Consider the following 11,070-nt stretch of genomic DNA (forward strand, 5'->3'; position numbering starts at 1 on the left):
TGGAAGCCGTAGTTCTGCAAAAAGCACGACCAATCATCTGAGCCGGCACGGCTAAAATAACTGGATGGCCTACCTGCCTGTCAGCCTTCCATCTGTGCACAAACTTATCTCGTGCCCTCATTGGTCAGGTGCGCGTTCCTATGTGTTGGAGGAGGGGCTCTGTAAGGGAGTGGCAGATTTTTTCCGGTTGTGTATTTTCAAATTCTAGCGCACTCGAGCCGGTTTCTCCAAAATTACCTACCCCACCTTTAAAGGGCATACAAACTTGAGTCACCAGGAATAAAACTAAAAGGCAGAGTCTATTGGCTATTTTTAGAGTTGTGTGTTCTATAGTTTAAAAATGACGGCTTATACACACTACTTTTGTTGGGAAAAGTGTCACAGTTCAGTTGTGTTTCACATGTTATTTGTGTGTGCAGGAGGAGCTGGCCTTTGTTTTTGAGATGCTGCAGCAGTTTGAAGATGCATTGGTCCAGTATGATGAACTAGATGCTCTTTTTACCCAATATGTCCTCAACTTTGGAGCTGGAGGTAATTAAACACCACCAAATGGCTGGTTTAATTTAGCAGAATAAAGACACATTTTTGGTGTATGCATTTTCTGTTTCCAAAATCTAAAGTTTGGCATATGTCTGTGTTTCTATCCACAGATACGGCGAACTGGCTGGGCTCGTTCTGCGCTCCAGTGAACAACTGGAGCGGCTTGCTGCTTCGGCGGCCCATCGACATGGAGAAGAGGGATGGGATCCAGCGGGGGGAGGCCAGTCTGCTGGATCTGAGGAGCTACCTGTTCTCCAGACAGTGCACCTTGCTCATCTTCCTCCTGAGGCCCTGGGAGGTCACTCAGAGAGCCCTGGAGCTGCTGCACAACTGTGTTCAGGAGCTACGCCTGCTGGAGGTAAACAGACCTCTGAAGGGACATTGTTCATGTTTATATACTTAAATCAACATGTACTCAAAAAGCTCTTCCGACTCTGAAGCCACTTCCGACTTCCTCAATCAATCACATTTCCAAGAAAATACACATACACAGTTTATCTCTTGGGTAATAAAGTGTTTATCTAGAGAATCTTAAACTTCACTAGACAACAGGTGATTGGGTCACCATCCTTATCCATACTGTGATGGATGGAAAGCAGACTGCTTTGAAACAGACTGAATAGATTGTGTCCTCCATCATAACACTGTGATGTCGTCCCTCTTGTTCAGGTGTCGGTGGTGGAGGGGGCTCTGGACTGCTGGGTGTTTCTCAGCTGCTTGGAGGTTCTGCACAGGATCGAGGGCTGCTGTGATCAGGCCCAGTTAGCTGCTAACTGCTCACACACTGTCGGGCTGTGGGCCTACGCCACTGACAAGGTAACAAATCAAACTGAATCCTGAAGCATTGGCTTTTATCACTTGATGTTTTTTTATATACTCAAGGGGATTATTAAATAGCAAGAAGTCAATATCTGGTTAAAAGGGTTTTCTCCAAATAACGGTGGAGAAGAGGTTTCAGATATATTATTAATCCTTGTTCCTGCCTGCAGCTGAAGTCCCTGGGGGAACTCTGCGGCCTGGTGTCAGAGAAGGGACCCACCTCTGAGGACCTGAACAGGACTGTGGATCTGCTGGCCGGTCTGGGGGATGAGAGGCCTGAGACTAGTGAGTTCACACTCTCCTGGGAAATTAAAATAGTGTAGCCCTCAGCTGTACTCTGCAGCTTTTTACAGCAGACATAGAGCAATGACTCTGTTGGTCCATGCTGTCACAAGTTCTTCTACCATTGTTCTGAGTCTCCTTTTCACTGACAGAAGAGGTAGCTTGTGCAGCCAATCATTTTGTTAAGGTTCAATGAAGAGTGTTATTTAAAAGACAACATAATTCAATCAATTTCCGTTTTTCTTCCTCTACAGTCAGCAGTTTACAGAGCCCTTACAAAAAGCTGAAGGAGGCCTTGTCTTCTGTGGAAGCCTTTGAAAGGCACTATCTTGTAAGTCCATTTCTTGCCACAGCTTTATGTTGTACTTCAGGAGTTGGCAAAGCAGGAAGTTGGCACGCATTTTTTGAATTCCTGTCCAAAAACTTTTTTTCTGATGTAACCTGCTGTAAACCTCAGGGGAGACGATTGATTTTCTCTATCCTCTCTTCCCTATCAACCGTTTCCTCTTCCTCCAACACCTGGTTGGCCGCTTGTTGCATCAGGAGCTCTCTCATGCTGCTATGGAGATGTACAGGGCCATCAGCCGACTGAGGTCTGCCAGACTGGTGGGGAAAAGCCTGGCTGAGTTCTACATGTAAGCTCACTTTGAATACACATAGGTCTCAAAATGATCTTGAAGCTCAAGAGCATCCCAACTGGTATTTTCAGTAAGTCTGGTTGATTAGGCCACCTCTCCAGAACTGTCAATCAGTCGCTGCTTGTTAACACCCACACACTCCTGAGGAAAAGTCTAATCAGGCAGAATAAATGAAAAGTGCAGTTGAAAGTGATATTTTAAACCCCTACTAGAGTCATCCTGGCCTTTTTGCTGTGTTACAAACATATTTTCGGTTGACTTGACTACTAAGACTAATCAGACATGTTAATCCAAACATGTAAGGTGTGTTAAAGATAACAAACAGATTCAGATCATAACATGGCCTAATGCCAAACACTAGGCAATAACAGTTGCACAGTTTAATATTCTACGTTCAAAGTAGACGCTAACCGTTTTTTATTATAAATTTGATTAGCAACATGATACCGTTTACAAAGATTTAGTTTTGTTAATGCTAACTAGTACAATCACATACTGTACGATAAAGATAATCTCTCTTTCATTGTCCTCCTTTACTTTGGCCTTTTATATTTGTGTTGATTTCACTTCTAAGTAGCATTAAATAATCTCTGGACAATGTGGATGTGCCTATGAGAAACAATGTGTTTGTGTTTGTTTGTCTATCAGGAAGAAGGGGGACCCTGAGAAGGCAGAGGCTTTCTTACAGGAAGCTCTGAAGTCCTACGTATCGGAGGGATGGAGCCTCCCTGTCACTCACACCAGGAAACAGATTGCTGAGTGTCAGAAGCTGCTGGGCAGGACTGAAGAGTATCCTTCAAAACAGCCATTGGACCAATTAACGGCCAAATATGCTGACTTTACACTTACGTTAAACTTTAAGAGGAAATATCCTTCAGTTTTCAGTGGAATGTTTAGTGGAAGTTTGTTTCACATTTTATTAACTAAAAACGTTAACTTAACTTTTACGTCTAATACAGGGTGTCCGCGGGGGCTTAAAAAAGGTCTTGAAAGGTCTTACATCTGACTTCAGGATTCCTGCGTATACCCTGTAATGTCCTCGTAAATTAGAGAAGAAATACAGTAATCATCTTTGAGTTAGTTCACTTGTATTCTCGCCCATTGGGGATACAGAAGCTTGTCCAGCTTTGGAAAGTTTGCAAAGGGTTATAATGTGGACCTGATAGAGGTGGTGTTCTTGCACAGACTTCACTGCAGGGTTCGGTTTCCTTTACAACCTGCTGCAGCTACTTACAAACCAGTGCCATGTTGGCTGGTGATGCGAATCTGACCATGGAGGAGAGGAAGCACTTTTGTCAAGAAATTCTGACCTTTGCTGGAAAGTCTGAAGATCAGTGTAAGTGATCATGACCTTTTACAACACAACACTTAAAAACTTGAAGGCAAAAAACCATTCTATATATACATTCTATTCTATATTATGATGTTCAGTTCTTTCAAGGTGTCATCAAGTTTTTCATTTGCCTCCTTCAGAAAACCACCTCTTTTTCTTCCTTACTGATGATCTGGTTTTCCACGTGGCATATTCATCTGAGCAATATTTGGCAGTTTTATGTCTGAGATCACTTCCAATTAGCTTTAAGCAGTTTCTTCCACTTGTATATACCCATCCCTCAGCTGTTAACATCCACAATATTTGTAATTTTTTACTCAAACTGCAAAAATGTGTACGTCAATAACATCACATGTTATCTTCTTCCTCCACAGCTGACAAAGTCACTCTCAGCATGGGTGTTTTTTCTCAACTCACGCGGCTGCAGTTCCAGCCAGCCACAGCCTCGGTGCACTCCGGCGCCGTCCTGCAGGTGGAGATCAATCTGCGATGTTTGATGCCCGTGTCGGTGCACATACAGCAACTAGCGGCTAGCATTCACTTTGACCTGGAGCGCGCAGGGACTAATGGAAGGTCTAAGGGAGCTGCCAGACAAACTATCCCAGGCACAGTGGAGTTTAGCCACGACACCTCGTCAGCGGGACCCTCCTCCTCCTCAGGTGGGCCCCCTTTAGAGCTCGAGGAGATTCAGGACAGGAGTCCAACGGACAATTCTCTCAACTCTACAGGAGTGGTGTGTAAAAACACTCATCTGGTCATGCGGCTTCCGGAAAGCATCTCACTGCCGGACACGCCCAACTGTGTCAGCCCTCCTGCCGTTACCCTGAAGGAAGGAGCACAGATGCTGAAAGTGCAGGATGTAACGTTAGAGCCCGGGAATAACAGCATCACATTCACAGCACCAGTAAGAGACACTCTGCTGCTGCCTTTAAAATGCATTTTAAATAAATGTTAAACTCCTTTTAACTCCTGTTTGTTTCCTTACTTTCCACCTTTAATCAGCCACTCTTTTCTCTGTAGAGTGGACAACCGGGTACGTACACACTGCGCCAGCTGTTTGCCACCGTGGGTCAGGTGCAGTTTGTTCTGCCTCATATCTACCCATCAGTCCAGTATGAAGTCTATTCTCAGGAGCCACAACTCACCGTGGAGCCTCTATCAGGTCAGATTTGTTTGAATATAATGTATCCACCTCCATGATATGGTTATTGGTCACAGTTTGAGTTCGGTAACAAAGTCACGTTGACAAGTTTTCAGGGATACAAACAGACAGCATTGTGTTTGTGATCATGTTAACCACAGAGCAGCATGTGTGTGTAGCCGTGGCTCACTGGAGTTGTGTTGGTGCTTTCAGAGCCGCTGTTGGCCGGTCTGTCTCAGATGGTGAAGTTTACTCTGCTGACGGGTCACTACACTGTGAAGAAGGGGGACGCTCTGCAGCTCAGCAACACCGACACCATGCCCATCCTGCCCTCCACCAGCTGCTCCGCCCGCATCAGCAACCCCACAGGTGGTCAGTACACATTCTAAAGGATCTGATTGATTCAATGCAATCTACTTTTTCCTGCATTAATCTACCTACTTATTAACTGATTTTATCTATGGCTGCAACTAACGATTTATTAGCAATTAATCTGCTTTTTATTTTCTCAATTTGTCGTTTGATATATACAATGTAGGAAGATAGTGAAACAAATCTATTCCAGCTTCTCAAAGTCCAAGGAAATGTTTTCATTGTCTTGTTTTATCAGTCCAAAACCCAAAGATATACAGATAAACATAATTTAAAACAGAGAGAAAGCTGAAAACTGGATTTTCTGTCATTATTGTTTCCTATTGAAACCAGAAGTGTGTGTGCCTATAAACACACTGACTCATACGGATACAGCTCTAAAGTTCTCACGGCTTCCTTTCTGTCCTCGTCCCTTCAGAGTTGGTGGGGGAAAGCGCTCTGTCCATCCAGTCGTCTGAGAAGGTGACCAGCATCAGCCTGCCCGCCACCCCCCCGTACCACACTCTGGAGTTCCAGCTGGAGGTTCTGTGCATCATCCCGTCCGGGTCCGACCACCCCCCCAACGAGAGGCTGACCAACGGAGAGGTCCGCCACCGACCACGCAGCTACAGCCATCCTGACACCCCCATGACCGCCATCGACCAGAGGGTGAGGAAACAAACAACACACTTGCAGAGTGTGAGATGAGCTGTAACTGATGTGGGGAAATAATGATGGAGGAGGTCTTATTGTTATACTAAGAGATTTGATAGTAAAGTCATGCTATCCACAGATGTCCATTGACTGTCCTTGGTCGATCTACTCCACGCTGCTGGCCCTCACCTTCTACATCCCCTTCAAAACCAAACACTCTTTGCTTTCTGCTGGTAACAGGTGGGCCTCCATTCTATATGCTTTCCTGTTTGTGTCGCAAATAAAAAACGAATGTGGAACCAAAGAGAAGTTCCTCTTTTACATGAAATCCTTTCCATACAGAACCTAGAGGTTACTTCCTTAATATGAACATAGCGTTCTTTACCATGTACATTCCCAAACTCGCTCATACACAAGTCTGACATGCGACCTTTCATCTCACCCCACAGGAAGTACATCCAGGTCTGTGTGCAGAACATGTCAGATAAGAACTTCACGCTGGCAGAAGTGAAGCTGACGGAGAAGCAGAATGCATCACTGGAGCTGGAGTCCCTCAACACTAAAACTCAACAGGTGAGAAGAACAAAAACCATTAATCATTTTCAGCCTGAGGGATTTAAGACTGAAGGCTATTTACTAATTCATATTTATGTCTGGTGTGTGTCCTGGTGCAGCTTTTGTGCAGTAAGCACAGTTTGTTCTGCTTGTGGGAGGTGAGGTGGCAGGACGACCTGCCCTCCTGTCTCCAGTGTGTCTTCTCTACAAACTTCTCTCCGCTCAAACAAGACGTCTCTGCCTTCAAACCCTTCCAATACCAGTTCCAGCTCGAGAGAGTCACTGTAAGTTCACTTAAACATTTATTTTCTCGCATGAAGCTTCAATTGTTTTGTCAGTTGCTCAACTTTTGATGGAATAACTGAAAATGAAAACATGCATGAAAAATCTATTCAAATTCAATTCAAAGGTTTTATGGTCATATGCACAAAGCTACAGTGTAGAAATGGCAATGCAAATCTTATGACCTGAGCTCCTCCAACAATCAAACATATATATTAAAATACAAAAATACAAAATAAAAAGTAGTGCAAAAAGTCTATATACATGTAAATAGAATATGATATGTATAAGAACAGAATATGAAATAAAATAATGTAAATTAAGACAAATTTAAATACGGTTTATTGCGTTGATAACTATTTATACAAATAAGTATATCGCAAGATGACAACAGGAATGTTTATCGGGGCACTTAGCAGAGCTCAGGTGTTTAGCGTGTTTATGGCGTGTGGGATGAAACTGTCCCTCAGTCTGTTCTATTTTGTGAGATTTTCTCCATTTGTTATTGTCAGACGTTGTACAGTGTGAGAGCAGAGATCCTGCCTCCTGCTGGGGAGCAGAACTGTCGCTCCGGGTTCCTCTGTGGGCTGGAGGTGTGTATAACACGCCTGACTGAACCGGCAGAGGGAGAGATCGCAGAGGACAGCAAGACCGACACTGAGGGCCTCAAAACCACTAAACTCATGTATGAAGGTATGTGGAGAACAGTTTGTCTTCTGGGTTTTCTTAAAGGGTGGATCAATCAAAGCATTGAAAAAACATTAAGCAATAAAATCAGAGGGTATTTTTCTAGTAACGTGGAGGTTTCATTTTTTAATTGTGTTTACAAAATATTGCATTTAAGCTCTCTCTAAGCTCTAGTAATCATTATTTTCATTCCCATGTCCACAGTGGCTGACAGCAGCAGTAACTGGGCGGTGTGTGGGAAGAGTTCAGGGATGGTTTCCATGCCGATGACGGCGGATGCCACCCACAAGGTGCAGATCGAGGTGATGCCTCTGTTCGCAGGACATCTGCCCTTCCCCAAGATCAAAGTGCTGAAGTACCTGCCTCACACTGCAGCAGTGGCCATTCAACCAGACCCTGGTGAGACCTCCCCCACACATAGACGTTGTCATACCACATGTTCTGTATCAGAACACAACCTAACTGTCATTCAGGTTGAATATTGAGTCTTTGTCAGCTGAGTATTAAACAGTAGCAGGTAGTAAAGCAGAAGCTGTGAGAGTAGTAGTTGTAGACCAATGATTAATGTATCCCCAGACAAACTTAAGACAAAAAAAGGAAAAGAAAATAGTAAAATTAATTGTGTTGTCTCAAATGGTCTCCTGATGACCTGTGGACGCTCAGTATTTTTGTTTGTCTCTTGCCGTCCTCAGACAGCTGCGTGGAGAATGACAGTCTGTCCCTGCTGGACAAGGCTCTGGACGACGGGGGGGACACGGCGAGCATCCGCAGCCGGGGCAGCGTGCACTCTGTGGGCAGCGGCGACCAGCAGCAGAGGGGCGTGGCCATGCCGCGTCTGGAGCCCTTCAGCCCGGGACAAGTGTTCAACCACATCCACACACAGCAGGTCCTCGTGCTGCCCGCCACCGACGACCACATCATGGAGGTCAACGCTACATGACCCTGGTGGCCAGAGCACGCCCCCTCCTTATCAAACTGAACCCAGGCCCTGGACTCTGCCGAGCTTTTGCTCCGGGACAGATGGGGTCCGTGAGTCCGTGTCGACGCTGCGGCTCGCCGGCATGGACTCACCCCTTAGCATGACATGTTCACATCACTGGAGACATTACGGACTACACGCAGTGAAGAGCCAATGACATCTGCTGATAACATTTAAATAAAGATTTTCTTTGCCATACTTTGTACATAGCTCATTGGATGGATTTATAGTTATAAATATATAGATATATATATATATATATATATATGGACTGATCGATCAGATCAGCGCCTGTCCTGCTCCTTCAAATGAAGAAAAACTGTCCAGAATATCCCATGATGCACCAAAGCCCTAGTTGCGTATGCCTCGATCAGCTTCTCAAGTACTGTAACTTTGACTGAGTGTGTCCAGCTGTCAGTGCTGCTCCTGTGCCTCTCACAAAGTCATAATTCTTGACATTTGAGACTTTTGTCCTGCTATAATTACATTCAAGTTGCTCAAATTAAATAAAAGTCAAACAAGGGAATTTAACAATCCTAAATGCATCTTTGGAGACATATCCATAATCCTTGACTCTTCTGTCCTGCCAAAACAAAAAAAATCTCTCTTGAGTCTGTAGTAATATTACCTATAAATAGTAGCACCCTGGAAATGTTTCTAAAATGAGCATTTGGAAAGTTGTAATATAAAATAAAGTCCTTTTGTATTTTCTTATCAAAAGCGTAAAAACAGTTCTAAATGGCTCAAATGAAATTCTGCCTCTATTTAAAATAAACCGCTGTTTAAGTCTAAACAGTCTATTAAGAGAATACATTATCTAAAGTTTCATTACCTTGCTCATTGTCCAATGGAACTGTATTTTAGGCTGCATTTTCTTAATGGCTAAACTTACAGAACAGGCAATTAAACATTGCTTTTAACTATTTCCTTTTTAGATAACAAATAATAACATCTTAAACTATACAGTACAGTTTTGGTAAAAATTCATAATGAAAAATGTTCTTTACTATACTGTATACTAAGTATCTATATATATCTTTACAGGTTTACTGGTTGATGTACCTGCAGGACAGAAAAGTTGTTGGTGGACTGAAATGGAAACCTCAGCAAAGAAATCTCAAATGTCAAACCATTGATGAACGGAGAGTTTCAGGCTGAGTCAAGCGATTGTGTATCTGTTCAGCTGTAGTTGTATGTGTGTGTTTGCGTGTGTGTTGTGAGCGTCTACATGTATGTGTCTGTGCGTGTGTGTGTGATCAGGTAAGATAAGCCAGTGCACATCATTGTCTACCTTATCAATGAATTGTTGAAATACAGTGTGTGTATATTTATTCTGTGTGTGTGTGGGTGTGTGTCGCCAAATCCATATCGAGCTATGCACACATACCGTTAGGTGTTGAGTAGATCAATGAAATAAGTCATTTTATGATTTATTCATTCATTTATTTTACAGGGTGAATGTCTGCCCCCCCTTTTTTTCCTCCCCAAGCACACACAGTGTAACTACAGCCTCCTGCTCTTCTTTGACCACTGTAAATACTGATCTGTAAATAATGATTCGAATCAAATCATCTTTGATTGCCAACTATATTAAAAAAATCATTGGAACTGACTCAATGAATGGTGTTTATAATAACAGCATGTTAGCAAGAACTCTATTGTTTAAGTAGGTCTCCTTATGGGCATTAATCTGCTGCTTTAACATCCTCCGCTCTTCTGGTTTCAGGCTTTCTAAAGATTTTAGAAGGATTTGCTCCCTTTCAGCCTCAAAGGAAGCAGTGAAGTTCCACAATGATGTTCACAGTTGGTGTTTCACTCATGCATTACTTTACATTACATTGCATTTAGCTGACGCTTTTATCGAAAGCGACTTACAATAAGTGCATTCGACCAACAAGATACAAACTTAAAGAAAACAGAATCATATAGTACATCAGGTTTCATAGAGCTAAAACATTTCAAGTGCTACTCAACTAGCTTTAGATAAGCCAGTCCTTAGTTAGTATATAAGTGCTCTGTTAGCAATTATTTGTTAATAGTTCTATCGCTCGAAGTGGAGTCGAAAGAGATTAGTTTTCAGTCTGCGCCGGAAGATGTGCAAGCTTTCTGCTGTCATGATTTCAATGGGGAGCTCATTCCACCATTTTGGAGCCAGGATAGCAAACCCACGTGTTTTTGCTGATGGGAACTTGGGTCCCCCTCGCAGTGAGGGTGCAGCAAGCTGTTTGGCTGATGCAAAGCGGAGTGCACGTGCTGGGGTGTACAGTTTAACCATGTCCCGGATGTAGGAAGGGCCAGATCCATTCCCAGCATGGTACGCAAGTACCAGTGTCTTGAAGTGGATTCTAGCAGTTACCGGAAGCCAGTGAAGGGAGCGGAGGAGCGGCGTGGTGTGGGAAAATGTTGGAAGGTTGAAGACCAGACGAGGCGCTGCATTCTGGATGAGCTGCAGAGGTCGGATGGCACATGCAGGTATACCAGCCAGGAGGGAGTTGCAGTAGTCTAGGCGTGAGATGACGAGAGCCTGGACCAGAACCTGCGTTGTTTTCTGGGTCAGCTGGGGACGTATCCTTCTGATGTTGTAAAGCGTGTATCTGCAGCAGCGGGTTGTAGCAGCAATGTTTGCAGTGAAGGACAGCTTGTTATCTAGGATCACACCCAGATTCCTTGCAGTCTGAGTCGGGGAAACAACAGAGGTGCCGATGTTGATTGTTAGGTCAAGAGTGGGACAATCTTCCCGGAGGAAAAGCAGTTCAGTCTTTTCAAGGTTGAGCTTGAGGTGATGAGCAGACATCCACCGAGAGATTTC

The 11,070-nt window shown here is 43.8% G+C and overlaps 1 protein-coding gene across 1 annotated transcript in view; it reads left to right on the forward strand.

The window, feature by feature from the left end:
* Positions 1-9,698, forward strand: part of trappc10 (trafficking protein particle complex subunit 10) — a 15,614-nt gene extending 5,916 nt beyond the window's left edge. The window contains exons 3-20 of the mRNA XM_010774492.1: positions 420-531; positions 651-898; positions 1,210-1,356; positions 1,530-1,644; positions 1,896-1,972; positions 2,185-2,276; positions 2,928-3,068; positions 3,506-3,615; positions 3,987-4,516; positions 4,633-4,774; positions 4,967-5,125; positions 5,544-5,773; positions 5,898-5,998; positions 6,208-6,331; positions 6,433-6,597; positions 7,108-7,288; positions 7,487-7,681; positions 7,975-9,698. Of these exons, the coding sequence (XP_010772794.1) occupies positions 420-531; positions 651-898; positions 1,210-1,356; positions 1,530-1,644; positions 1,896-1,972; positions 2,185-2,276; positions 2,928-3,068; positions 3,506-3,615; positions 3,987-4,516; positions 4,633-4,774; positions 4,967-5,125; positions 5,544-5,773; positions 5,898-5,998; positions 6,208-6,331; positions 6,433-6,597; positions 7,108-7,288; positions 7,487-7,681; positions 7,975-8,222 (3,117 nt within the window). The 3' untranslated portion in view covers positions 8,223-9,698. The remainder of the gene's footprint in view (positions 1-419; positions 532-650; positions 899-1,209; positions 1,357-1,529; positions 1,645-1,895; positions 1,973-2,184; positions 2,277-2,927; positions 3,069-3,505; positions 3,616-3,986; positions 4,517-4,632; positions 4,775-4,966; positions 5,126-5,543; positions 5,774-5,897; positions 5,999-6,207; positions 6,332-6,432; positions 6,598-7,107; positions 7,289-7,486; positions 7,682-7,974) is intronic.
* The last annotated feature ends 1,372 nt before the right edge of the window (positions 9,699-11,070 follow it).

The sequence above is a fragment of the Notothenia coriiceps genome, unplaced genomic scaffold (genome assembly GCF_000735185.1).
Source record: "Notothenia coriiceps isolate Sejong01 unplaced genomic scaffold, NC01 NC01_scaffold00014021, whole genome shotgun sequence".
Taxonomy (NCBI): Eukaryota; Metazoa; Chordata; class Actinopteri; order Perciformes; family Nototheniidae; genus Notothenia; species Notothenia coriiceps.